At 41.7% G+C, this 27,233-nt stretch overlaps 2 protein-coding genes across 4 annotated transcripts; both read right to left on the reverse strand.

Moving 5' to 3' along the window:
* Positions 1-7,766: 7,766 nt before the first annotated feature.
* Positions 7,767-11,534, reverse strand: emx2 (empty spiracles homeobox 2). The gene is made up of 3 exons (XM_086122052.1): positions 10,755-11,534; positions 9,797-9,981; positions 7,767-8,776 (listed from the first exon to the last, which is right to left on the reverse strand). The coding sequence occupies exons 1-3, from the start codon at positions 11,143-11,145 to the stop codon at positions 8,609-8,611; spliced, it is 744 nt and encodes a 247-aa protein (XP_085978178.1). The 5' UTR covers positions 11,146-11,534; the 3' UTR covers positions 7,767-8,608.
* A 1,632-nt stretch (positions 11,535-13,166) lies between these two features.
* Positions 13,167-27,209, reverse strand: eif3a (eukaryotic translation initiation factor 3 subunit A). Of its 3 annotated transcripts, XR_015102047.1 has the most exons (23): positions 27,039-27,207; positions 26,466-26,656; positions 26,258-26,394; positions 26,006-26,169; positions 25,603-25,802; positions 24,778-24,986; positions 24,506-24,677; positions 23,250-23,354; positions 23,005-23,103; positions 22,800-22,916; positions 22,536-22,721; positions 21,100-21,447; positions 20,890-20,994; positions 20,694-20,807; positions 20,497-20,619; positions 20,260-20,413; positions 19,290-19,468; positions 18,964-19,043; positions 18,396-18,886; positions 17,078-17,204; positions 15,756-15,934; positions 13,728-13,957; positions 13,167-13,611 (listed from the first exon to the last, which is right to left on the reverse strand). XR_015102047.1 is itself a non-coding variant. In XM_086122026.1 (22 exons), exons 1-22 carry the CDS (start codon positions 27,085-27,087, stop codon positions 13,788-13,790), a joined length of 3,699 nt encoding a protein of 1,232 aa, XP_085978152.1. In that variant the 5' UTR covers positions 27,088-27,207; the 3' UTR covers positions 13,167-13,787. The 3 variants fall into 3 exon arrangements, 2 of the variants coding, with proteins under 2 accessions (XP_085978152.1, XP_085978153.1); XM_086122026.1 differs by having other exon boundaries at positions 13,167-13,957; XM_086122027.1 differs by lacking the exons at positions 13,167-13,611; positions 13,728-13,957 and adding an exon at positions 16,013-16,110 and having other exon boundaries at positions 15,788-15,934; positions 27,039-27,209.
* Positions 27,210-27,233: the final 24 nt, after the last annotated feature.

Below are 27,233 nucleotides of genomic sequence, written 5' to 3' on the forward strand. Positions count from 1 at the left end.
CATAAGGCATTTAAATCAGTCATTCCCAACAAGGGTGCCATGGTTCCTTTGTATAGCGTAAGAGATCGTCAGGGCTGATGAAGGAAATGATCAAATTATCATTGCAACATCTACTTTACCAGCGATATATTTTGAAAGGCAGAGCAATTAAATGCTCTTCCATTAAATGGCAGAAAGTACAAGACCCATGTCTATCCACTTGATATTCATATACGGTAACTTGAATAAATCATAGCTTCCCTGTGTTCAATTAAACGGGCCCAGATTTCATGCTGAGTAAGTCCATTTGTGAATCAGTTGAGAGAAGATCATCATTATTTTGGTTGTCATACTTTTTGTGACTTTTTGTTTAGTGGTGTGCAGCCAGATTTTTTCTAATGTCAAATGGATGTCTTGGCTCAATAAAGTTTGGGACAAATTGATTAAAGTCCTTGTAAAATGAAAATTAAGGTCTTCAAAATTTGACACACACACACACACACGGATGAGTGTTCTTAATTACTCTTTTGTGCGTTTAGTCACAAATTGCAATGAGGCGCTCTAACATGTGGCCCCGAAGCCCCAGTCCACTCGCTGGCTGTCGAGTTGGATTTTCTTTTCCTTGTTCTCACTCGTTTATCATTCTCCGCATGATGTGCACACACGCGCATGTATTTTTTGATGGCGGCATTGATAAACAGTTAACTCTTTGGTGCAATTGAAGCGGATAACCGTTGATGGCACCCAAGTGCATCACTTAGCCCCTTTTTAGCCAGGTCAATAAACTAAAATTTGTATTCTTTTGTTGTAACCAGGTGAGGCGATTGAAAACAGTTTGTCATTTACAGCGCTGACTTGGACAGTTTGGAAGGCAACATAATGAATTGTATTTAGAAACAAATATGAACAGATTTTACAGCAGTTTTAGGATCAAGAGAAAATAACAAAGCACTCACTAAAATTGTGTATTTTCTTGTTTTCAGAAAACATTCAAGGAATACTTCCACATACTATAGTTTGGACTATAAACTGTATTTCTTCTTCCATATCGAACAGTCAAAACAATTTGTCTTCAGGTTTGTTGGGGCCATTTTGGTGTTTATGCTGAACCGAGAACCAGCACATTTGCAGCCCCAACATCACGACATTAAACTCTTCAAAACGACCCCACACACTATTTTGTCATACAGACCGAAGAGCGTTTTTCCACTTAAAGAGGCGAGTCCAGAATGCACACAACTCCACTCCCTCACCACAAATATAGTGCATGAGGGAGGACATGGTGGAGAGCTGCACACAGACAGCTTCATGGAAAATATTGTTTGGGAATATTAAGTCATGTTAAAACTAACTTTAAGGGTATGTTGTGTTTGGAGGGGTGCTATTATGACAGTTCTGATCAAGGAGCTGGCCCCCTTTCACACGGATAACACAAATAGTACTTGAAAAGGATCTAATGAGACTTGGCGTAGAGGTTAGCTTCACGTTTCAGAGTTCAAACTTTCTGCATATGTCTTGATTGGGCTGCAGACACAATTTGGAACATTCCGGTTCTCACAAACACTGCGAGAAACTGATGTGAAAGTCTTTTTTTTTTTAAATACTGTATAGTGCTTTAATTCCATCCATTTTTCTACACCACTCATTCTTTTCATTGTTTCGGGGAGCTTCAGTCTGTAGCTCGTCGCCTTTCATTCTGTGCACATGTGGAGACAGAAAACTCGCTGAGTAGGAAGTCAGCATCAGCCACTGCTTTTAATGCATTTTCTAAAATAAATTAACACAATGTAAATAAAAAAATAAATACATAAGGATGTAATACTTTTTTTTTTCAAATGTTTCGTGACCAAAAAATTCCAAATGCTAATTTATTCACTTTGCAAAACTATGTTTCACATACCTGTAAGTAATAATGATAATTGAATAAATCTGTTCTGGGATCAATAAAACATTAGATTTAAAAAAAATACTTCTATAATATTACTACATTCACACTAATAAAGGCCATAAAACAAGTCTTATATTGATAACAAGTGGCATACTGCTCAGCATGGGCCAGGTACCGCTTTCAAGCTATGCCATTGTTTTAAAAAGTCACCATTCCAAAACCACTAAAACGTTCCATCAGCCATATGAGCTGTGAGGTGTTTGTTTGTTTGTTTGTTTGTTTGTTTGTTTGTTTGTTTGTTTGTTTTTTATCGTCAGTGCAGGCAATGTGACCCCTGTGTTCCAGTTGATGGTGCAAGAGGTCAGGAAAGTACATTATGGGGGACAGATTTGCAAAACATGCTTTGAAGAGTGTCAGCTATAGAAGGCAATACTTGCAATTTGAAATCACAAATTCAACATAACGTTAATATAAATGCTGTCTCTAAATGATTACCGGTACTAGCAAACAGCTATGGGAGTTCGCGTGACTACTAATGGGGAAATTGTATATGTTAGTTGCTCCATATACAGCACTTTGTATGCAGTGATGGCTGTTTGAAAGTGCTCTATAAATACAGTTGAGTTGAGTTGAGTTGAGTTGAGAAATAAATACTATAGACTCACGAATTAGCTGGCAAGCTAACTAATGTCGCTAATCCTAGTTAATTTCCACGCTCATCATGAAATGACTTCACAAAGCAGAGAAGTGAAAAGTAGCTGCTGATTTTCTGAGAAATAAGCACTTTTATTGTTGCACTGTACATGTACTAACATTTGATTTTCATTAGAAAAATGCCAATTTTCTTTAGCTTTACAAATGTCAAGTCAAGTCAAGTCAACAGTATTTATAGAGCACTTTCAAACAGCCATCGCTGCATACAAAGTGCTGTACATGGAGCAAATATACATACATACAACAATAAAACAAGTTAATAACAAAGACAGTAGAAAACACCGAACAGTAAAACCAAGAACAAATCTAAGTCATGCTGAGTCGAATGCCAAAGAATACAAGTGAGTTTTGAGGAGGGGTTTGAAGATGGGCAGCGAGGAGGCTTGCCGAATGTTTAGTGGGAGGTCATTCCAGAGCATGTATCTACAGAGCTCTTTCAATGGAAAAAGTTATTTACCTAAACATTTCAAAGCAATACATTTTTCAGCTGTAATTACAATACTGAGACCTGGTGAAATAATATCATACCACAATACTTTTTCCTCGTGGTAAGAATCTGGTATCAGCCCATGCCTCCATACAGAGAGCCCGTTGCTTCCATCTATATCCTTTTCATCTTTTCTCACCGCTCCTGATAAGTATTGGGGAAAAAAATCCAAAGAAAAAAAATCCCTTCATGACATTACTCTGACCTCCAAGTTTCTGCATATGTCTTCCATAAGTTTTGGTTGGTTCCAATTTTGAGGTACACCTGTAATTCCAAACATGCCAACAAATCCTCTCCAATATATTCAGCTAGAGTGTCTTCTAAACTTTTGGAAATATAAAGATGTGCATTTTATTTTGAATAGATTTGCATATTTGATGTCATGTTGAAACAGAAGTGTGATCCATCCATCCCAATGCAAACAAGCATTCGTCCTACACCACTGCTATTTGTCTGTTGCTTCACTTTCCAGACACTCATTTGCACCTGGACTTTGCCAATAGAAATGTGATATATTGGGTGAGGGGGTGGGGGGCGGGGAGGGGAGGTGGTTATATTAGACTTACTTTTCCACAACTTTGTTACCAAGAGAGGGAGACACAGAGAAACGGTGCTATGTACAGAGCAGGTGTACACCTGTCACCCACTGCAAGCTTTATTTCAACTGCACTCACAATTAAGTGCAGCAGAGTAATGTAATGAAAGACAATGTGAGGGAGTGTAATCTTTAATCTTGTAAGCTTTATTTTCAACATTAATAGCCGCGCTCGATGGGCAATAGAGCTGCACAGATGACTCTCATATCAGTGGTGATGAGCGAGGCAACTCACAGGTCAAGAGATGCCGAATAGTTCAGCAGGCACATGTGATATATTTAGTGAAGCCATTGTTTGTTTTATTTAGGGAGCGAATTGAGGATTTTCCAAACTGCAGGGCCCCTGAGGTATTTTATCAGGTGTACAGTCCACCATATGTTACACATTAGGGCACTGAGGGGAATGTAGCCGCTTGCACATACGACTTATAAAATGTTTGTAATTTCAGAGGACGGGGGGTCCACAATTGCTCCCTTCAGAGCTGGCGGACGGATGGAAAACATGCCACTTATATGCAAATGAAACAGCATCGCATTACACACACACACACACACACACACACACACACACACACACACACACACACACTCCCACACACACACACACACACACACGCGCACACACACACACACACACGCACATACACACACATACACTCACACCTCATTAAAGAAAATAAACCTCATGGAAACTGCAGGACTTCAGCAGGCTGTATGAGGGCTGTAAAAGTTGTGTAGTGTGGTGTTCAAGAAAAAAAAAGAGGATAAATAGCTCTTATGTCACAATGCGTTCAGAGAAGACAGCACTGGAGTACATGTGCAGAGCAGTGCATCGTGGGTATGAAGTCAAGATGAAATATTGCCGTATTTTTCATTTCTTGTTGTGTTTTGACCCCGGGCAACATGCATGCTACGTGTTTAAATCAGTGAATGACTTTTATCATGTCACTACCTCATCACAGTTGGACAACATGTGTGTATGTGCAAATGCTGAGTTCACACAGTGTGTTCAAAAGTTGGATACGTAAAACACACATAAAAATAAAACATGGAAGTATTACTGCCATCATTATTATTACTCTCTTATAATTTACATGTCTGTCTCTAAATCCGAATTAGCTACTAATCCAAGCAACATATAATAATAATAATAACAATAATAACAATTAAATAATAATAATAATAATAATAATAATGGGATTAATGCAGAGTGTAAGGGCAGTTACACTTATGTGCTGACTGCACTGGTTGAGACTGGAAAGTGCTGCGACTGTGAAATCATCACTTCACATCATGTATGGCTCATTATTAATCAATTTTTTTTTAAAAAGGAAGACCGAAAGCGAGCCTGCAATGTTTCATTCATTATGATGCAAGCTGTTTGAAGGCTGATTGTAATTGCTCATTTGTCTTGTATATTTATCGCTGCGTCTTATGTCAAGGTCGAGAAGAATTGTGTGGGGTCCATTCTCTCGTTTCATGGATCCATTTCAGTGGCAATTTGCGAAACGGGGCAGCTCAAGTTAGTCGCGACCCGGGTCCGCGAACGTGCGGCGGCCTGGTGTGTGCCGCGGATTCTCCAGCCATGGATAACTTCTACTCGCCCAAAAAAAAAAAAAAAAAAAAATTAAATAGAGCTAAAAATATCAAAATGCAATTTGTTGTTGTTTGATATCAGCGCCGACATTGAACCTGTCTGGTGTGTTCCCTTCCCCCATTCAGCCTCCATTCACATTAGTGGTGTCAGCGGACGTCATTAGAACTACTAATTGCAGATGAGAGGTTTTGGGTCAGTGGGGGTCACTTGATAGGGGCAACTATACACTTTTCACTAAAGGATAATTATTTCATATTGCACGCTAAATCTTTAATGCTGCAAATTGTGTGGCGTACACGTGGAAATGCATCATCCAAGCAAGGAGGACTGGAGATGATGTGTGGTGAGTGCACGATATTTGGAATAGCCTACTCAACATTCGTTTTCGCAAATTTGTATTCCCACATTGCGCGTTTTGATTTTTAAAAAAATGTACGTTTTAAATAATTGACTGCACGAAACAGAATTGTTTTTAATACATTTTTAGGGTTATGTTTTGTGATAATAAATAATAATTTACGATTATGCATGGGGAGTTTATGATTTTTTATTGTAAATGTCGGTTCGTGATTTTTATTACTTAACCTGTGGGGCTTGCTAAATAAAATACAATAGTTTTAGCGTGGGGGTTATTTTGGTATATATTTCAGTTCATGAAAATGCATGCAATTAAATACACTGAAAAAAATGGGAGTCATATTTACATTACAAATAGTAACGTTTGTTTCACTCGGAAATTCTAACATTTTAAAAGGAGAGTTTTTTTTTATTTTAATTGCATAGTCTTTGTCTATTTCAAAAAAAAAGTCCCTCAATGGTTGATGAACAAACCCACGCCACTTTGTAATACATTGCTCAGGGTGTCAGGCGGTAATACTCAGATAACCAAGAGGAGTTTTGAGGATCTCCTTTGGAGACACCAGCTCCTGACATATTGAGTGGCGCGGCTGTCTTCCAAATTGAAGATTGTGGGAACGTTCCTCAACCCTGAGCGACTTCTTTTTATTAAACTACAACTGCGCAAGTACAATTTTGTGTAAAATTCTCCTTGTAAAATTGACTTCGAAATTCTCAGTGGAAAAAAATATACTGTATATAGTTTATTTTTTGAAGTAGATATCACTCCCAAATTTGCTCAGTGCGTGACAACTCTAACACAATATAATGTGATATAATATAATGTGATATAATGAAAGATAATTTAATAAAGATAAAATAATATAATTTGAAGGTAAGTCGTCGAGAAACTTGATGGATACCAAAATATAATATAATATAATATAATATAATATTAGGCCTACATAAAGAGCATCTTCCCATTTTGTCACTGACTTGTCTTCCCTGGTACATGTATTGGGAATTTTCCTAATCGTAAGGGGTTGAATAGAGGGATTTGCAGGTTAAAACATATGCATTAAATTTATCAAATGGTGGCAGGCTCTAATGAGACTCCGTCCTGTCTCCTGTGTGTCCACACAGGCGCACAGAGGGTGCGCCAAATTTTGTTTGTGGCGGATCAAGGCTCACCGCCTCCACTGCACTTTCTTTATCTTAATTCCAACTTGAAAAGATATAATTATCTAGTTTGAACAGGACCGCTATCAAATCCGTCTTTATAGGCAGGGAGGGGAAAAACTCGAGTGGATTGTGAGGCTCTGAGCCGCTCGGTGTTGCCCGAGATAGGAGTAATGAAGTTGTGGAGTCCGGAGATACAAAGGGCATTAACCTCATTAGCATGAAACCTTTTCTTCTAACTATTGTGGGACCCTTTCAGTGCTCTAATCCCCCCCTATTTCAAAGCTGGGTTTGTAATAAAGCTTTTAGCCCCCCCCCCTTTCCCCTCTAACGCTTAATGGTATTCTCTAAAGATTTTTATTGCTGTTGTAATCAAATGGACCGAGTAAGAATTGCCCGTTACAAAAAAAAGAACACTTGCGAAAATATGTTCGTTCAAAAAAACTTTCATCATTCATGCTGATTTAAAGTGTGCACGCTCCTAAAAAGTGTGTAATGTTGCGGTTGTTGCAGCAGCACGGCAAGATGTGAGACAAAGATCCCATTTTGCGGCACATTGCAACCTTCTCTTATCGCGTCGCGAGGGCTAGTCAGATTGTGCTAAATTATGTCCAACCAAGCCCCCTTGGATCCGGATTAAGAGATTAAAGTGGACCACTGGGCAATGCCCCCCTCCCCGACCCCCCCCCCCCCCCTCATATTACTCGCATGATAATTGCCCAAACTGATTTGCACTTTCACAAAAGCTTGTCGAGACTCTTTGGAGCTGCTGCACACAATCATGGGAGAAACAAATCCTGAATTGTGCGCAAATTATGAGCTCTTCTTTTGCTTTTTTACAATGCACAAAAAAAACGGCAATGGCTATCAATTAAGAAGTGCTTTTAAAATAAAGGTCTGCGTACTTTAACAGCGCGCGACATATTGATAAAACTTTATTGACAAAATATTGACAATTACATACTTCTTGGAAGTATACTTTGTGTTAAAATTGTAGCAAATTTAACACATACACAAAAAAGTATTTACATTCTGTAAAAGAGAGTTTAACAGAAACAATAACAATAACCTTTTTTCTGTACATGGAATATGCTCAGTGCTTGGATTTTCTTTTTATTTTTTTTGTCTATAATTCATTTTAGTCCTTGTGGCATCTTTGAGTGGAGGCTCACGTCCTGACAGAAGGCTGCGTGGGGCCAAGCACAACCGCACACTGGTAAAGCTTTAGAGGTTTAAGGAATGTCTTGATAGTTTCCCTTAAATTCTCTCTCATTTTTTTTTTTTAGAAAAAACAGTTTTTGCTTTTTTTTTCTTGGAAAACAAAACATGATAAAGCACTGCTACTTCGTATGTTTTCACAATCACTTTTACACGATAATTATGAATTAAAGACTGCACACTGTTGAAAAAGAATTACAACACCCCTCTGTTTGAAAATAGTTAAATCAAATTTTTGTTTCGTTTTCCACTTGATTGTGTCAAATTAAAACAACTACCATGCAATTCAAGTTTTTTTTTTAAATGCAGTTTTGGTATATCTGGAGTGGGAAAAAAATAGAAGTGCAACCGTCCAATTTGAATTGGAGAAGAAAAAAATAATATTTCAGATGGTGGTGGGTGGTGACACACAATCTGTCAGTACCATGTTCCTGGTTCTTTTGGACTGACGGAGCTGCAGGGTGACAGCTGGGCCACGCCGCAGCTGGCCTTCCGTCGGCTTCAGATGCCCATCGGGGATGTGAAATGAGACATCGGGTTATTTGACCCGACTGTCTTCCCACGGTATCCTGTATTCGTGTCCTCCTCCGCTCAGAAGCACGTTTGAGTCTCATTTTAATCGTCCGAAGTCACATCGATTTCCTCCGGGCTGGACTGTTTGGTGGCCAGCCTCCAGCGGTTTATGTGATGGGAGCCCTTCTTTTTCTGCTGCGACTCGGAGCCCTCCTCCTCCAGCTTCTGTCTCTTGAACTTTGTCCTTCGGTTCTGAAACCACACTTTTACCTAAGGTGGAGAGGAGAAAAAAAATGAATCAGTATCAGCGAACACGGATGCGCAAATCATTGCGTAAACGGGCACAGGCCTTCACTGACTGAACATGTTGAAAATGAAAGGGTAAAAATATTATCACATTGAATATTTGTCATGATTAATTCAAATGGTATTAAGCATAGAAAGGAAAAGACCACCGCTGCAGCTGTTATTTTAAACCGCAACAGTAAATTACAGCTCGTCCTATGAAAACAGGCCGTGATGACACAGCGTCAATTAAGCCAGGCACCATTTTTACATGGCTGCTAAAATAAAATCAGAACAACGAGAGAAAAGGATTTCCATTCGGTGACACATTTAACACGCGCTCCTCTAAATCCACTCATCGTGATGATCAGTGGTACCCTGGGGAATTAACTACATCTAAATCGATAAATTATCTGGCTCACGCAGCTTTGTCACTCCCTTCAATGGCAAGTGAGGTGCATTTAAAAAGCTCTCTGTGTGCTAATTGAACGACGTGATGCTTCATTTGGGCCGATGGGCTCGAACAATGTGGCAAATATGGCAGCGCGACCCACCGAGGCCGCCACCTTCTTTGTATCGCTGAGCCACAAAATGGTTAACTCCTTCATTTAGCCTCCATTTTGAAAGGAAACATTCTCTGAGTCCCCCCCTCGAAACAAAAGTCATGCAACCCCTCCGAGAATGAGGTGAGGTGAATTGTATAATGAAGGGGCGGGGGTCAGGTATTGCCTCGTATACACCACAACACAATTTAAACGCCTCTGCCGCCCAAATACGTGCTGCGCAAATGTATTTTATTTTTTTGCCATTAATGTTTAATTTTAAATACCACAATCAATTATAAATTTTCACTTGAAACGTACAAGAGCAAATATTTGGGGGAAACGGAACATCACGCATGGTGCAGTAATATATTCAAAATGTAAAAGGATGCACATGCACGTTACCATTAAATGGCAAGAGATGCATTAATAAATACATGCAAATGCCAAATTGTAGTCTTACCTGAGTTTCTGTGAGACTAAGGCTGTGCGCGAGCTGTTTCCTCTCTGCGCCCACCACGTAATGATTTTTCTCAAAGGCGTGTTCGAGCCTCAGGAGTTGCGACGGTGAGAAAGCCGTGCGGATTCGTTTGGGCTTTCGGGCCAGCGCGTTGTGCAAAAGGAAGCTCTCGGGACTCGTTTCGTTACCTGAAGCCCAACAAGGAAAAAAAAAACCCCCCACAACGCTGTCAATCTGTTTGGCTGATTTTAAATGATACAGCGTATACGGTTGACAATGAAGGCCCTTGCAAAGATTGGGAGGGGGTTAGAAATTTTAGGATGAAAAATTATTTCAAGAATTACCGTCAAACGTCATCTCACATTTTTCACATGCCAAAACGAAATCAAACCAAAGGCTTAATTTAATCCATTTGTATTGAAAAACTGAAAAGGAAATAATTGTGTCCATTTTTGATTAAAGTCCGTTAATTGAACTTCGCCTTAATTTCAATGCAAATATTTTCCTAATAGTACAAAAATATATAGCGCGAACAATATGCGAGCGTCGGGGCTTGCTTTTTCAACAAAAAGAGGGTGGCCCTAAATTAAAGACATGCCATCTGCAAATTAAAAAAAATAAAATGTAGGCGCAATCCATAGAAATAACACGACTAAGCCTTTAAATGTATTTTTTTAAATGAATTGTGATTGTGTGCCAAAAGGATGCAACCTGTAGTACATATTGCAGAACATATTTCGAAATGCGCAACAAAACACAAAATATGACGAACATTTTTCTTTAAGAAAACATGAGTCAATATAATATTCAAACAAATCAATTGTTTGAATTAATAACACCACACAGAAAGGCGATGACCAATTTTGAAGCAATGTTGCTTAAAAATTCTTCCCTCCGTGCTCTCTGAACACAAACTTTGGGAATGGAGCATTCCACGCCAAAAAGCGAGCTGAAAACTTACCTTGAAATCTGTGTCCTAAGTATCTATATCTGTGTAATAACCAGGGGTAGAAGGTTGAGGGGTCCCTTTGCTGGCTGCCAAAAAGAGGGTGCGGACTATGAGGGGACGAGAGCGGATGAGCGGCCAGGGCGTGCGGCGGGGCCACCGGATGCACCGGGACCGCCGAGTTGGGCGGATGCGAGACCGTCTCGGCGAACACCAAGTCCGGGTTCGAGTAGACGCCCCTGGCGCCGGAGTGAAAACCGTTGAGGAAGGGGTTCATCTGGCCCGAGTTTGCATAGCTGAGAGCCGCCGGCCTGATGGGCTCCTCCGTGCGGGACGCCGGTACCGGATTATCCTTCGCCACCAACGACTCTATCGTGAAACACCTCTTGGGTGTGGGTTGAAACATGGCGCGATGGTCCGGGTTCCCCAGTTTAAGTGGAAGTTATCGCGGAAAATACTCCAGAGTTGGGGAAAGAGGCGAAAGTTGTTGCGCGCGGCGACGAAGTTCAGCAAAAGCGCAGCACGCACCCGCCGCGGCGGACACCGAAGAAGGACGTCAAATCAAAAGTGTCCGTGAGCTCCCAGACTAATCCATGGATGTGATCGTTTTCCTCCGTGACTCGGTGCGGGCAGATGTGTTAGTTCATGAGGCTAATTAGCGCTGCACTCCCATAAACAGCTTCCTGTGAAGTCGCTAATGGCATGCTGATTGGCCGCTGACTCTGCCGCTCGCCTTAAGGTGGAGAAATAGCGAGCCGCTTTAAAGTGCGTCAATGGCAAAGCGGCCTGAGCTCAGAGAGGCGGACTCGAACGCAACGCCGACACGATTCGTCCGCTCGACGGCAACACGCCGTGCGCGCGCAAGCACGCACGCACGCACGCACGCCAGCGCGCGCAACTCACGCACGGAGCTCAGGCTCGGGGAAGGCCTCTGACACGTCCGCACTCGAAACGAGCCTTCGCTAGTTTATTCCAATCTTCCGGGACCGAGTAATTGCATCGGTCGGCCTTAATTCCTCTGCCAATTATGTTTGTCCGTGTATTGTTTTGGTTCAGATCGATTGAGCCCATTGTGGGACTGCGTTTAAAAAGTATTGGAGGCTACAGTCGACAGTCGCAATTCGTTGAAAACTAGCGAGGGAATTACTCGATCAGAATCATTCCAATCTGATGTAGACAAATGAAAATCGAGTATTTACGAAATCAGACATATTTGTCAACAATTGTCACGGAGCATATTTCATGCTGTGCAGGCCTTTCAATCTTTATACGTAGACTACATTGAATCTTTTTCTTTTTTTTTAAATCTAAGTTGATTTTACTCACCTACAACAAGCCTTTTCCTAATCCATATCAATAACTGCTATTATTTATCTACGTGACCCTTTAAAGAAAATCTATCATGTCCACCGTCTCTGGAAAAATACACAATTTGTTATCCCGTCCTTGGGCCAGCAGCACAAGGTAGAAAAAAAACTCCACTAATTTATTTCAGACTTAAAATGTGAATTTCTCCGATATGAATGTATTATTATTATTTTACATGTCGAGCATTTGCTGAAGTGAATTTTTATTTTGGTGCCTTGATATTAGTTTTGAGCAAAATACACCCGAATCCAAGATGATTACTTTTAAATTATTTAAACTTCTGCAACACCTAAATTTCCCCTTTGAAGACCAATAAAGGAGGTCTTATCTTATAGCATTAAAGGCTAATTAATACATAGTTAATAGTTGAATACATGTTCTATTTTAGAGTGCTTGCGTTTTGGTATAATTATTGGGAATGCAAAGTTTCTGATGATATTGAACACATTTCCGCGGTAAAAAAGCCTCATTTTGCCTGCTATTGCCATGTGAAAGGTCTCGCTGCACTCCGTGGAGCTTTAGTGACCTCTAGTGGATTTCATGTGTGCAAAGGCAAAAGTTCGAAAGCGTGAGCTGATTTGCACAAATATTCAAATCGTGTTTGACCCTTTTCGGAAAGCAATACATTTTTAGCCAGCACAATGGTATTTTTATTGATATTGTGTATTATATAGTATCGTTTATATTGTGTGCAAGCGAGAAACAACTGCTAATAATGGCCTAACGAGAGCAGAAAAAAATGTTCAAATACGACCAAGTGGAAGTTTTGACACTGGCATGCATTGAGCAGTATGTCTGCAGGTTGTGCACGGCCAGTACATTTCCTGAATATCCCTGCAATAATGAAACATAGCATGTTTTTAGATTATATAATTTTCCCCGTTTAATTTACAGGGGGAAAAAATGATCAACATATGTGTGCAGACTTGCTATTTGTTTTCATCGTTGATTTTTAGCTCTGGCACCAGTAAGTCAGCCACTGTCCCATTTCTCCTCATGAGAGCTTGATATTAGGATGGTCACATCCAACTTTTGGCTTTTGACAAAAAAGTATACAACTGGAGGTCAAACAATTTTAATAAAGGCTTTATCTGTTTACATGCAATCTGGTATAACGCCATTGCCACTGCAGCGAGAGAAGCAGAAAACTATTAGATGAGACAAATTTAATATTTGAAGCACACACTTCAAAACGGATATTTCACTCATGTAACATGTTAATATCACCTGAAATTGATATTTTCCCAAGCGCTTGGCATTAGTATAAGAGTGCCATCATACAATACCAATGCGAAAGTTAACAGTTTAAAAGAGGCAGTTGGTGATTCACTGAGTTTGCATTGAGAACTGAGGTTGATATATTGTCCAATATGCTATGATAAAATGGATAAGACCATTTTACCTGTGAAGTCGCTAATGGCATTTAGCGACTTCCATGGTGGTCGTCATGTCTGCGGCGATGGTTTGCTTGAGGCCTCAAGTTTTCCAAACTGCTGAAAGTCAACTAATAGTAAAAAGAATATCCATCCCCAGAAAAAATGAGTTATGACACTGAATTTGAAAATGAATAATACATGGCGTATCAGAAGCTTAAATGGAGCTAAAGGAGGAATCAATTACCAAAGGCTAATCTAATTTGTCTTTCCATCATATTTGGAGCCACGTTACAGATGTTGGCACTCAGCGGCGGACGGTGGTCCAGCCATCATCATCGGTTTCGTTCTTCGTGCGACGAGCGTCTTTGTCTGCACGCCAGTTCTTCTCTCCTTCAGCATCTTTGTCTTGCTCGCGCTCCTTGGGCCTGTCTCGTTCCTCACGCCTTTCTTCACCACCACGACGCCAAGTGCCTCCTGCAAAAAAGGGTTGCTCATTAGAAATGATGTCTATAAAGTCATAAATTTGCTCACTCTGTTGGAGCCATGCAGAATAACTACTTTCATAGGTACACGACGCCACCTACTAGCTGCCGTTTGAAGTGTGGCTCATTTACTAACAGGTCCCGTACCATCAAAATCCATCTCCCCCCAGTTTTACACGACATACAGTAGGTCAAAAGAAGACAGAAGCCGAGTTTACATGGATCCATATATTCCGATTACAATGAATCTGAATGAACAAATGGAATGAAAATGAGCCATGACAACATCTCAATAGGAATAAACGGGTCAAATCTGAATGGATGTTCGTTTGGATTCAGAGGTGATATTCCTTTTGCCAATCTGACCGAGCGTAATGTACATGGTTCAATCAGAATAGCCAAGCTGCATCCGGTCTGTGCACACCCTGTCTTGACGTAAATGCTTATTGACGTGGTCGTATATGCACTTTAAAATGGCAGCGTCTTACCAGAACTCATCTGTGATGGGAGAAGTTGTTTTGAAGTACTATACCTTGTTTTTATCAAGACGTTGCTTTAATAAGTGTTAAAACTATCATGACCACTGTTCGAAATAAACTTCTATCTTGATAAATCGTGTGATGTTGGTATCAAACTCCGTGCATTACACAGCTGGTATAATCAACGGAGGTAAGCGGCAGATCGGAAAAGATCACGTTGCATGTCGTAGACTCACTACTACTTATTCTTCAAGTATGTACCTACTCTACTCAGGAAGAATGGCTACCCGGTGACAAACCTGCCACCCTTCGAGGAGTTGAGCAACGAAAGGCTGAAATTCATTTTGGGAGAAATTCCAAAGCATTTCAGAATGACAATTGTGCTGTGTTCTAAAAATACACCGACCACCACCAAGCCATATATGTGCTTTACACAATGATTAACTATAGTAAAAATTGATAATGCATTCATGTATGTGTGAGACGAGATCTTTAGAACATTTCTACAGCACTTTTTGCAATACAGTGAAACTCCTCTAGAACGAAACCTACATGGGCGAAAATATGTAGGTTTCGTGCAAAAATCTTCATGCATTCACACAATTTCCATTCTCCTGCCCCCATATGACGAAAAAACCCCTGTTGCGTGATACAAAATCATTCTCTCTGCTCCAGCCTCGCAAAGACATTAACTACAACAAAGTCTTATCCAATAGCGACCTCCACTGCTTCGTTCGAAAAAAGGCAACAGCAACCACCACACTGGTTTACATAGTGAACAATGTTTATTTCGGTCACAGCTGCGAGTTTCCTGGACTCAACATACTCATAGCTGCTCTGCCATTGGCATCATCCTGGCCTCCGATTGGCCAAGAGGGACCTCACTGTCTATGTGTGTAGATACCGTAGCATCCGATTAGCTGCTCAGAGTAAATTGCTTATGACTCGACAGACATTCAAATAAACTAACGTTTCCTCGAATGCTTTACTTGTTATCATGATAAAAACACCCACAGGACGCTTCGTAGTCCTCGATGGTCATAGTTAGCTCTCGAAGGCTAAAAACCTTATGCTAACTGGAGCTCTTCTCTCTCATTAGCGCTCCAGTTAGCGTAAGGTTTTTAGCCTTCGAGAGCTAACTCTGGCCATCGAGGACTACGAAGCGTCCCGTGGCTCGACGGACATTCAAATAAACGAATGTTTCCTCGAATGAATAAATATTCTACATTTCCCAATAATACCAAACCTACCACTAAAATATGTCTGAAACCCTTGTGATGTGATGAGAGTGCAAGCACACGCTTGGTTTACCATCATTCGGCTCTCTCGGTGGAGCTTTCTGAGGATCATCACAGCGAGCTCCGTCACGTGGGCGATCATCACGTTCCCCGCCGCGATCATCGCGGTTGCCACGACGGTCAGTGTCCTCTCGGCGAGAATCTCTCCAACTGCCCCTTCCTTCTTCTGATCTCCTCCAGCCATTGTCCTCTCTGGAACCGCACACATTAATTAAAGTGACAATCCACACAAACGAACAAAATCCGGGATTTTCCTGCGTTCAAAATTACCCTCAGCCAAATGGATTGATATCGCTTAACACAGCTTAAAGCTCCAGCTTTGCTGATTGAGCAATTGATGTCCCTTCTGTGGCAGCTTCGTATTGTAACTGCAGATGGAGCATTACGTCACTATGAAGGTGAGATATCAACTGCAGTGCACAGGACAGACCTGAAGCAACTACAGAAGAAACATATCAAATCGTGATTTTTCCACGCTAGTCGGTGCTCATGGCGTCCGAATTTTCTCTGGCTGATGGAACACATAGGTAAATTTAGCCTTTTTTGCGTCCAAGCATCTCGTGTTTATTAAAATAGAGTTTCCTTTTATGAATTTTAGGCACTTTTTAAAAAAGCGAACTGGGGTGAAAGTGAAGCTGAGATAAAAGAGCAGAGAAATGAATGCAACAGGCAGTTAACATGTAATAGTTCATGGTGGTGGTATGAAACACTGAGTATAGCAAGGGTCAGAATGCAGGACAGGACGAGTCCGCGAGGCTATATAAATCCGTTTCCAATTAGGTGTATAACATCGCAAGCGCAACGTGTACGTGATGGAAACCTTATTTTTTAAATTCCTCTTTCCATATCGTCTCAAAAACATACAAGCCAGTGGCTTTGACAGGCAGTGGCTAATTGAATTTACCTGGCTCAGGCATACTGGGGAAGGCATGCACTGTTATTTATGCAAAAAGCACCGTGCCCCCCCAACACAGCAGGCAATTGCTGCGTCCCTTGTAAGACAGCCATTAACTAACTACAGGCTGGACACATTAAAAAAACATGAGGTGACAGCCATTCACAAAGCAGCAGAAGGGGAGAAGTATATTAAAGAACTCAAATAATTTACAATAAGTTACAAAACCAAAAATAATATCGCTATAATAATGCTTTAACATGATAATAGTCATTCTTATTGGAACTCTGAATGTAAAGTATGTTTCCTGTAAAAGAAAGTGAGTCAGTTCAATTTACAGAATACATGCACGCCATGGAGCACGGTCAGGTTGGTCCCACCTCTGCCGCAATTTGAGCCAGGAAAAACCCTGAACATGATCTTGATTCTGTCAAACTCACCTTTGACGGTCTCTGAAGCGGTCATTGGGTCGCTCCTCTCTCTCGTCGTCATCTTGGTCATCATTGGTACCGCCACGAGGAGGCCCCCAGCTGTCCTCCCGAGCCTTTTCCCGCTCACGCCAACCACCTGCAACATGAGCCCCTAGCTCGTCATTTTATCAAAATCAAGTACACTAGAACCTCAGGTTATGAACCACCCACCTGATCGACAAACATTCAGGTCTTGCACAAAATATTCGCACAAAAAAACCACAAACATATGCATTGATTTACAGCGATTAGCCCATGAACAGTGTTATTTCTTCGCAAATTAAATTTCACGTATTTCCTATATCCTGCTGTATTTACAACACATCCATAAAAATAAGGTAAATACAGCTTAGTTTTGTAACTGGGATTGATTTCTGTGAAATGCAGTGAATGACACTCAGCCCCAGTACTAGATGCCCCCCCTTAAACTGGCCTGATAATTGAGCCTCTCCAGTTGGGAAGACGAGTCAAAACTTAAATAAAAGCCTACCAAGGCACTGATGTTAGTGTATTACTAAATTTGGAATCATTTTAATTTGAAGGTGGCATCACGACTTTGCGGCGTGCTCCACCATGGATAGCATGAACAACTGTTGCTGTTGGCTTGAATAAGTCTTCCCCACGGTGCACACAAGCATTTTTGTAACATTGGACAATAAATATGTTGGAATGAATGTACCCTTCTCTTTTTAATAACATTTAATGTTTTTTTAATGAATCTTGAGTACCATACTGTGGGGTGACTTAAAATCATTTTTTAATTGGGGGGGACTCACTGGATTTTACGCTAAGTGCATTTTATTAATTCCATTCATTTCAATGGAAAATGTTACCTCAATTTGCAAGTTTTGTGTTGCTACTGATGTTATGGAACAAATTGAAATTTGTACTCCGAAGTTCCACAATATGGATTGAGAAACCAACACAAGTTTGCTTCACCACTACATGACATTAAAGGGACTGGACGATTAGGCCTGTCAAATCCATTTGGGATCAACCAAATTTAGAAGCAGAAAACCCACTAAATTGACAATGGTCATTTGGGAAATGTGTAATAATGCGTTTTCTGCAACAAAAAAAAATAAAGGTCCTAATGCTGTTCTTGGCTCTTTTGTGTTGACAGACATCCAATTCTAAAATTGCCTTGAGAGGTCAAAAGCATTCAATGATACCTTTTCTGACTAGTCACAATCCCAACTTCTTTTTTACTGCAGCTCTGAAACTAAACTGTTCTCTGGATTGAACTTTAGTCCCCATTTACGAGATGACTCAATGGCCAAATGCTTACCTGGTCTACCGAGGGGCTTCCAGGGTGAGGGGTCATCACGATCATGATCATCTCTTCTTCCACCTCTGTCGTCATCGCCCCCTCTTCTTGCTCCCCAGTCATCCATGCCCCTACGTGGACCTCTGTCGTCATCAAAGGCACGCCGGGGGCCGCGATCGTCGTCAAAGCCACGCCGCGGGCCACGATCGTCGTCAAAGGCACGCCGGGGGCCGCGATCGTCGTCAAAGCCACGCCGGGGGCCGCGATCGTCGTCAAAGCCACGCCGGGGACCGCGATCGTCGTCAAAGCCACGCCGGGGGCCGCGATCGTCGTCAAAACCTCTGCGTGGGCCTCTGTCGTCATCCATCCCTCTGCGGGATGGACGGTCGTCATCTCCACCCCGACGTGGACCTCGATCATCATCATAGCCCCTACGAGGTCCTCTGTCATCCCCGCCCCTACGTGGAGCCTCTCTTTCCTTGTCGTCATCACGACCCTCTTGCCTCCAATCCCTACGCAGAGAGAGAGAGAGACCAAGTTTTAGAAGAGCACAGACTCCTGCAACCAATGAGTATAACAGCAAACACACCTGTCAGCTACAGGACGACGCCACTCTGATTCCCCTTCAGTGCGCTTCCGCCATCCTCCCTCCTCTTTCTCACCCCAGTCCTGTTTAGACCAATGAAAACTTTATCCTTCACAATAAGACTGTACAGCAAAGATGCAGTATATTGCCAAGTGTGTGGTAGGGGTAAAACGATAATAATGTTCTCATGCGGCCTCTCATAGCAGATGTTGACTTATCACAGGAGATGGGTGGCTTGGAACATAACTCCACAATAAACTGGCATATACTGTTTGTATGTGGCCCTAAAATATCTAGAATAACTGATGAACACATTGAGACAATTGAACCTTGGGTTTCTCATCTGGGACGCGCCTCTCCTCTTCACGACGGCGCTCGCGCTCTTCGATCTCCTGCTGACGAGCACGCTGCTTCCGTTCCTGCTCTTCTAGTTTGCGCAGGCGCTCCTGGTACTCTCTCTCCTCCTCCTCTCGCTGCTCCTGTTCAATGCGCTCACGCTCCTCACGTTCTGAGAGAAAAACAGCAGCCAACTTCAGTCAATGTAAACTCAAAAAGGTTTTAGTTAAAAAGGGGGGGAAAAATATTAACCTTTTCTCAAATGCATGTTTCAAGTTCAACACACAACAAAACAGAATGGCTTCAACTATAGAACAAGTAAAGCAAAAATATGTTTTGATATCTTATTAACCATCTGGTGTAGGTGGGCGATACGGGGGAGAGAAGGAAAAAAAATCAATTTTCAAAACATTCAATGATAATTTGACAAAATTCTGCAAAAAATTCATTCTGAACTTACTTCACAGAACAATTATGAATAGATAGCATTTATGAACAACAGCTCGTTTTTATTTTAAATTGCTTCAAGCATCTGCCAAACATTGTGCGACATTCTATGGCAATATTCAACAATAAAGGACTTCAAATTTGCGCAGGCTATATATTAGGCCTGTGTGATATGACTGAATAGCAGGGGTGTGTGACTTCCCACAAACGACAAGTCCATACGTTTCGCGATACGTCGGGTACAAAACGATTCAAGGACAGTTCGATTTGAAGTCGGAACGATTTGATTCAACTCAATGGGATTACGATTCAATATGGTACAGTCAGTTCAAGAGGGTATGATGCAATTACTTTTTTGTTGTCATTTTACCAACAGTACATTTCAATGAATGTGTTGGTATCGTAAACGTACAAAGATACAGCTTTCCAATAAATATCTCCATATATTTCAAAGTGGAATCGTCCACACCTACCCTCTGGTTTGAGCGTCATAGTGTATAAATAAATGTTCATTACCTTTCTTGAGTTGTTCCTCATGGATACGCTGTTCTTCTTCCTCTTTCTGGAGGTAGAAAGCCTTACGTCTGTCTTCTTTACGCTGCCTCTTCCTTTCCTCAAGACGATTCTTCCTTTCCTCCACGACGCGCTCCTGGAATGCTTTCAGTTTCTCCTACAAAAAGAAAAATCCAAGTACACATAAAAAGTGTGCTTATATTATGTTACTACTAAACCAATGTAGGCATTCTATCTCACCTCATAAATGAAGCTTCGAGCAGCAGTTATTTTGGACAAAAAGTTTTCCTTGTCCTCCATCATGCGAGACATGCGCTTTTTGTGCTCCAAGGCCTTCTCCCGTTCTACTTTCATGTTACTGATCTGCAACAACAAAAAAAGTTTGTAGAATCTGGAAGGGACTTAATGTGTGTACAGTACTTTATCTTCCAACGAACCCGTTCCTCCTCCTGGAGCTCCCACAGTTCCATGTCCTTGATTCGCTGCTCCTCATACGCCTTTTTAATAAGAGGAATTTCCTCAAGTCGTTTTGCCCTCTCAAAGTAGTCAATCTGCGGAGAGAGAGAGAGAGAGAGAGAGAGAGAATCCAGTACAAAGGTAAGTGATCTCACCAATAAAATATCTCAGCCATACCTTCTTCTCCTGATTCTTCAGGCGCTCTTGGAGTTCCTTCTTCTCTTTCTCCAGCTGCTCCACTTGCTTAGCCATGATGAAGTCGGGATCCAGCTCCTCCAGGTCCTGCTCGCCAAAAGGTATGTTAGAGACATCGTCGTGAAAATTACGATATACTGCTCCAATACAGAGATGATATGAAGCAGCAGGGATGTAGTGGCTAGACGTTACCTCAATGTCAATATCCTTGAATGCCTTGGCTCCCAGTTCAGTCTTTTTAATTTGCTCCAGCCGCTCTCGCACCGTCTTTTTCTTGATCTGCTCGTGTTCTTGCATAATGCGCTCCTTCTCCCTCTCCTTAGCCTCCTGGCGTAGGCGCTCCTCCTCTGCCTTGCGAACCTTCTGCATCTCGGCTTCCCGCTGCTCTAGTTCCTCCTTCTCACGTTGTATGTTTAGGCTTTCCAGGCGCTCCTTGCGCTCTTCTATGGTCTGTCTGCGAGCCAGGATACGTTGATGATCTTTGCGGGCATTTTTCAGATAAGCAGCTATGGCCTGCTGGCTCTGCTCCTCACGCTCTTGCTAAAAGAGAAAAGTATGGTTAGTTAACATTTTGCATTGAAGAATACAAAACCTATTTAAGAATCAAGGGGAATTATGCCACATCTGTTCAAATGTGAGGATATACAGGTCATTTAGCAAAGAAAAGCCTTTTTTTGGCTTTGCAACATTTGTGAGAATTTGTCAAAGTGTTTGACGTGCAGGCATAAATCAGCATGAGGCTATGATAGTAGTTTTATGTAAGTTCAGTTTTGGTAGTTGTATAAATAAATTTTGAAATCAATGAATATATATATTTATCGTGAGTTCAATATGAAACTAAATCGTGATTCCTATTTTTTTTTTGTATAATCCCCCAGCCCTCTTTTAGCAAAGCTAAACTAATAAATAAAAATCTACTGAAATGTAATTTTGAGAACATTTGTTGAACAGGCCTCAGAAGTCAAAAATAATGACTACTGAGAAAAATGACAAATAACTATTGATAACAAAATTGTTATATTAATACTTTTAAACTTATGGTCCACTCCTCCTGGCTGAAATACACCATAACAAAATTAATTTCCGATTTCCATCCGGTTGAGCTGTGTAGTGAATAAGACGAGTATTAAATTGCCTGCTAATTTGCCATTTCAAATTGTACACCCAAGCAATTAATTCTGCTGTTTCAAGATTATTTGTGAAACTGAGGTTAGATTTGGAATTAGCACTGCTTTTCCGTCTTTCCTCATCATCCCTTCATGACGATACTCGTCAGAAGTTTTGCTTATCCACCACCACGGAGGCAATGACTACCGACTTAGGAGTGACACTGCGACGAGTTTAGCCACACTAGTACCCAGCCAAAGCTCGTTGCTAGCGAGTTAGCTGCTGCGGCATAAGTAGCACCAAGTTTCCTTGATCTCAGACAACCCATGCACGTGTTTTTGCCATCGATGCAGCCCAAGCACAGTTTTGTTTTTGACCGTCTTGCGAATCAATGACTGGAAAAAAAATCTGTGATTATCATTTTTGCTATTCAATGTGTTTTTGTCTTGCACTCTAAAATGCAACCGGTGGCGACTTAGATAAAAGTGGCAAGCGACTGTGCGAGAAGAAACTGAGCTCACCAGTGTGGAGGCAGGTTTGATGACCTGCAGAGCCTTGGCCAAAGAGGCCGACATAGCAGTCAGCTGGTTCCTTATTTGTTCAGAGGGCATGTTTTGCAAGAAAGGACCAACTGGAGCATCCTCCTTTGTCGAGTAGTTAAGGTCTGATCCAAAGCTCAGCGTTCGAGAGGTGTGGTCAATTCGAACCTTCATAAGGGAACACGGATTTTGATGATGATAGCCAACACTTCTGTGCGCCAGTGTGCGATGTGATCATGACCTTACCTGCAGATCACAGTGCCTGGCAGCATCAACAATGGAGCGCTCCAGCTGGAAGGCATCCACGAATGGAACAAGGGAGGCCAGACGACTGAACTCAATGCTCTGATAGATCTGCCCGACCTATTATCATGGACACAAAATATGAAACTACCACAGCAAAGGTGTGCTTGTAAAATCAAAGGGTTTCAAGGAAATACATTGTTTTTACTTGTTGCAGGAGACGCAAGATGGTGTTACTTTGCAGGTGAGGGACATAGTGCTGAAGGTCAGATTCCTTCTCACCTTGGTCTTTCACCCAATTCAGCACCTGTGAACAGAACAAAGGAGATTTTGGCTTGGGAATGGGGAAATTATCAAAGGCAACACAAGGCATACATACGGTATGCATTTTATAATATTCTACTTGTGGAAAAACTACGATATTGCAAAGTTTATTGCTCTCAAATGCTTTACCTTGGTTACTCTTCCACTCAGCTTCAAAGGATGAAAGTCGACTTCAAGCCAGTTGTGAAGGTCTTTTACTTCAGGTACTACATATTGCAACAAGTTAAATCTCACCTGGAAGGAACAAAATAATGTCTTTCAATACCACCAAGACAAGAGGTTTACAAAGTTAAGCGGCATGCTTGTATATGACCACATTATACTCCACGGGGAATTCACCAATTATTCAATATTGTAATGTAGACAATGTACAAAGATAAAACTGATTTTCTTTCTTCTTGCATATTACACGACTGGCCACAATTTTATGCCCATCTGCACTATTCAATATGGTCTACGTTGTGATTTCAAGTAGGGCTGTAACTATCAAATACAGTAAGTATTCCCACCTACGGACTTCTGTCAAACGGAAATTCCCTCACCCAGAATAAAAACCTATGCATTAAAATTTCGACTATGATATTACATTAATGATCGGTTCAGAACAACGGAAGTTCTGGTACCCAGACTCATACGGAAGCCCACAGTCGCGCAAAGTCAAGCAAGTCCCCCTCGATACTATGAAATAACTGTGTCCGCGACGCTATTTACTCTCATTGGGTTCAAAACGGCGACATGTCAGTGACTCTATTGGCATGAGTTTTACTGGAATCGCGAGTGATTTTTTAAAAAATGTCATTCATTTACATTTACGTCCTGTATATCGCAGCATCCAAACGAAGAGGAAGGGTAATAACCGTGGAAGAGAGAGTGGAATGCATCCGATTAACTGCTCGGAGTAAATTGCTTGTGGCTCGACGGACAGTCGGGTCAACGAACGTTTCCTGGAATGCTTTACCTGTTGTCGTGCTAAAAACCTTCCGCTAACTGGACCGCTAATTGGCGAAAAGGCGAGTTCCATAGTGCTAACTATGGGCATCAAGGACTTCAAAGCGTCCCGTGGCTGGCTTCAAAAGTTCGTTGCACGACATCAGATGAGCAACGCTGTCATGGGTGGTGATCGAGGGGAGGTAAAGTTAGAGACAGTGAGTGAGTGGAAACAAAAGGTACGAGGTCTGTTACTAGTCTCATTTTGTAGCAAATAGTCCTACTTTTGTGACGCGTCTTGTTATACTGTATTTTGTTCATATACCTGTACTGTATGCTGCAGTTTTTTCAAATGAAACAACATCAACATAAAGAACACAAACTCACTCTGAAACATATCATGTAAAACTACTCCACAATCTAAAATATTTAAGAAAACATTCATACAAACGACGCACCATGTCATTGATCAGACTTTGGCGGGTAGGTGGCGCCTGCAGGCCCAAGAGAGTTGCCAGGCGGCGGTGTTTCTCCACAATGATACCATCCATGTCCAACAGCCGAGCGATATCTGTGCGCTCAGGGGTGATGGGAATGGAGAGAGTAGCCAGGAGGACTCTGGTAGACATCCTGAATGTGGAGTGAGAAGGTATTTATAATTAAATTGTCTTCATCAGAATAAATCTGATACAAATCTGAACGTATTTATAAAAAAATAAAATACAGATACCTCTGCATCTCCTCTTGTGTGAGATTCTTGCGCATCTCTCTGGAGAGGTGATAAAGCCTGTGGAGGGTGCAAGCATGGAAAAGTGCATTTCCAGACTTCCAAAACACAGTTGACACCTTGTTGTAATAGTTGGCCATTAGCTGCGGTTTGGGTGGCTTCTTGGACAGAGCAAACAGACCATGGATGTCCTCAACAGCCTTGAATGCTTCCTGGAAAGACAAAAGTTTTCGCACAGAAACCTTTATCTTAAAAAGTTGCAACATTAGAGACCATTTACAGTATCATTAATGGGCTACCTCAACTATTTCACAGCGTTTCTAAATATTTGTCATATACAGCGGAACACGTTATTCGTGAGGCTGACCGTACAAATTTAAAGTTACACTGTGTAGAATTTAGTGCCATCTAGTTGTAAACTAATAGTATGCAGTGACCAAAGCTCGAAGATTGCATTTTGAAGCATGTGCACTGTAGTTCCTTGGACAGACAACACTTTGCGAGCCTATTACCAATTTTCTCAGCAATATTTATCCCGAACGGCTTCTATATCATTAGTACCTTCCCTCAAATTATGGAGTTCATGCATTGCATCTGTTACATAAGCAATAGTCATTATGTTGAAAACTATGTTTGCCAAGTTTGTCGCCTTCGGTTATGCATAGCAGAAAGATAAGAGGCGACACATGGCATCCTCTTATTTCACAGATTATTTCCATTTCCAATATTTATATTCATAAGTACCACAACAGATTGTGTTCCACCTTTTAGATTTCACAGTATTCAAAGTGAACGAGATATTCATATATTCTTCTGTGAGAAACAGACCTGCCAGAGCTCCATGCTTATGGCACTGTCAAGCTGCACCAGGCGCGTCTCCAGGTGCATGGACTGGCTTTCAGGGTTGTTCAGGTTGATGGCAGTGCTCTGGTTATGGTGTCGCTGAATCTGACCCAGATGCATCCGCAGGTTGTCACACAACTTGCGAAACTCTGCCTTTCGGGTGTACTGAAGGCAAAACTTGAATGCTGCAAAAGAGAGAACACTCTTGATGAAGAGGAGTTTGCTTCCGAACGCTTGATCTTAAAAGAGAGACCTTAAAGTGGTGATTTGTGCCGAGGTAACTGCGGTGAGAACATAGTTTTGTCCATGTGAGCAATAAACAGACCAGATTTTCTCTTTTACCAATCCGCCCCTTTGAACATGAGATTAATAAATACATTAACGGTACCTTGCTGGGCGATGTCATGGTAAAGGCGCTCCACCTTGGAGTTGTTTCGAAGAAGGTCCAGGCACTGGCGGTAGGACTCCCACAGAAATTTCACCCATGGAGTTAGGAGCAGACGATCAGTACGGTCCTGAGTGTCCTCTCCACTCACAGCACTCAGGAGCACACTGAATGTAGACAACAAAGCCCAACGTAATAAGACTATTTAAGTGGAACCAATAAACCGACACTTAAAACCAAAACAAACGCTCTCACTTTTCTGGAGTCTGGATGCTGTCCAGATCTTCGATGTCCAGGACCATCTGCTGAGACTCCTCTTTAGCCGTTTCGGTCTTGTCCTCCGCCAGCTTCAAGTAAGCTCTAACCACATCCTCGAGAGATTTGATGTTCACCTGATAGTACAAACAAAAAAAATACTTTAACCCCTAAAGAGCTGAGACAAGAGGACACACCACAACCTAACCTGCTGGCAGATGTTTTTGTACTGGTAGAGACCCTCCTTTGCCAGGTGGCTCTTGCGAAGATCCACGCAAAGCTCCAGGTATTTGAGCATAATGGGCTCGTGGATCTTCTGCCATGTTCGATGTTTCTTGCTCTTGATGACATCATACAGAACATCCAATGCGGGTTGTTTCTTGCCAACTTCCAGAAATTCTGTATGTTACACAAAAATGAAATGACTGTGTAAACAGACAATCAACTCGGCAGAGCTGCATCACCTCTCGTCAAATGACAGTTTTTAGTACGCAGCAGGGCCCAATGGGAGAAAACATTAGCATATACATCGTCACCGGTTACGAAAGGAGAAATTTTACTTTAGGAACTTGACAAGGCATCATTCAGTTTGACTGTCCAACTTCAAATGGTCTCTGGGCTTAATTCTCATCAATCCACGACAGCTGCCTTGCTCGTTAACTGGCTGAAACATTCATGGTGACTTCCTCCGCGCCATTCACTAGCTAGCATTAGCATTGGCACCGTTAGGGGTGACGAGGCGGCTCAAGGCTAACCGCTGAATCAAATTATTTCTACTCACCATTCGCTCGTTTCAGAGCATTCTCTGGGCGCTGAAAGTACGCCGGCATCTTGATGGTTTGCTTGTCTACTCAAATCGCCGAATTTATAAGAATTTTGAAAGAATCCACCAGTCCATCCAGGCCACGGGTTCATACACGGAGACGTCGGTGCCTGAGAAAGGAAGAACCTCGTGAGCGGCCTACTAAGGTTGCCG

This window comes from Hippocampus guttulatus, chromosome 10 (assembly GCF_054856545.1).
Source record: "Hippocampus guttulatus isolate MCC_2025c chromosome 10, RoL_Hgut_1.0, whole genome shotgun sequence".
Classification (NCBI taxonomy): Eukaryota; Metazoa; Chordata; class Actinopteri; order Syngnathiformes; family Syngnathidae; genus Hippocampus; species Hippocampus guttulatus.

Coding starts and splice junctions, on each gene's coding strand:
- emx2 (XM_086122052.1), bottom strand. CDS start 11,145: ATGTTTCAACCCACACCCAAGAGGTGTTTCACGATAGAGTCGTTGGTG. Junction 9,982..10,754: donor CTTAGGACACAGATTTCAAG/GTAAGTTTTCAG, acceptor GTTGGGCTTCAG/GTAACGAAACGAGTCCCGAG. Junction 8,777..9,796: donor TTAGTCTCACAGAAACTCAG/GTAAGACTACAA, acceptor TCTCCACCTTAG/GTAAAAGTGTGGTTTCAGAA.
- eif3a (XM_086122026.1), bottom strand. CDS start 27,087: ATGCCGGCGTACTTTCAGCGCCCAGAGAATGCTCTGAAACGAGCGAAT. Junction 25,803..26,005: donor CCATGACATCGCCCAGCAAG/GTACCGTTAATG, acceptor TCTCTTTTGCAG/CATTCAAGTTTTGCCTTCAG. Junction 20,620..20,693: donor AGCTCCAGGAGGAGGAACGG/GTTCGTTGGAAG, acceptor TTGTTGTTGCAG/ATCAGTAACATGAAAGTAGA.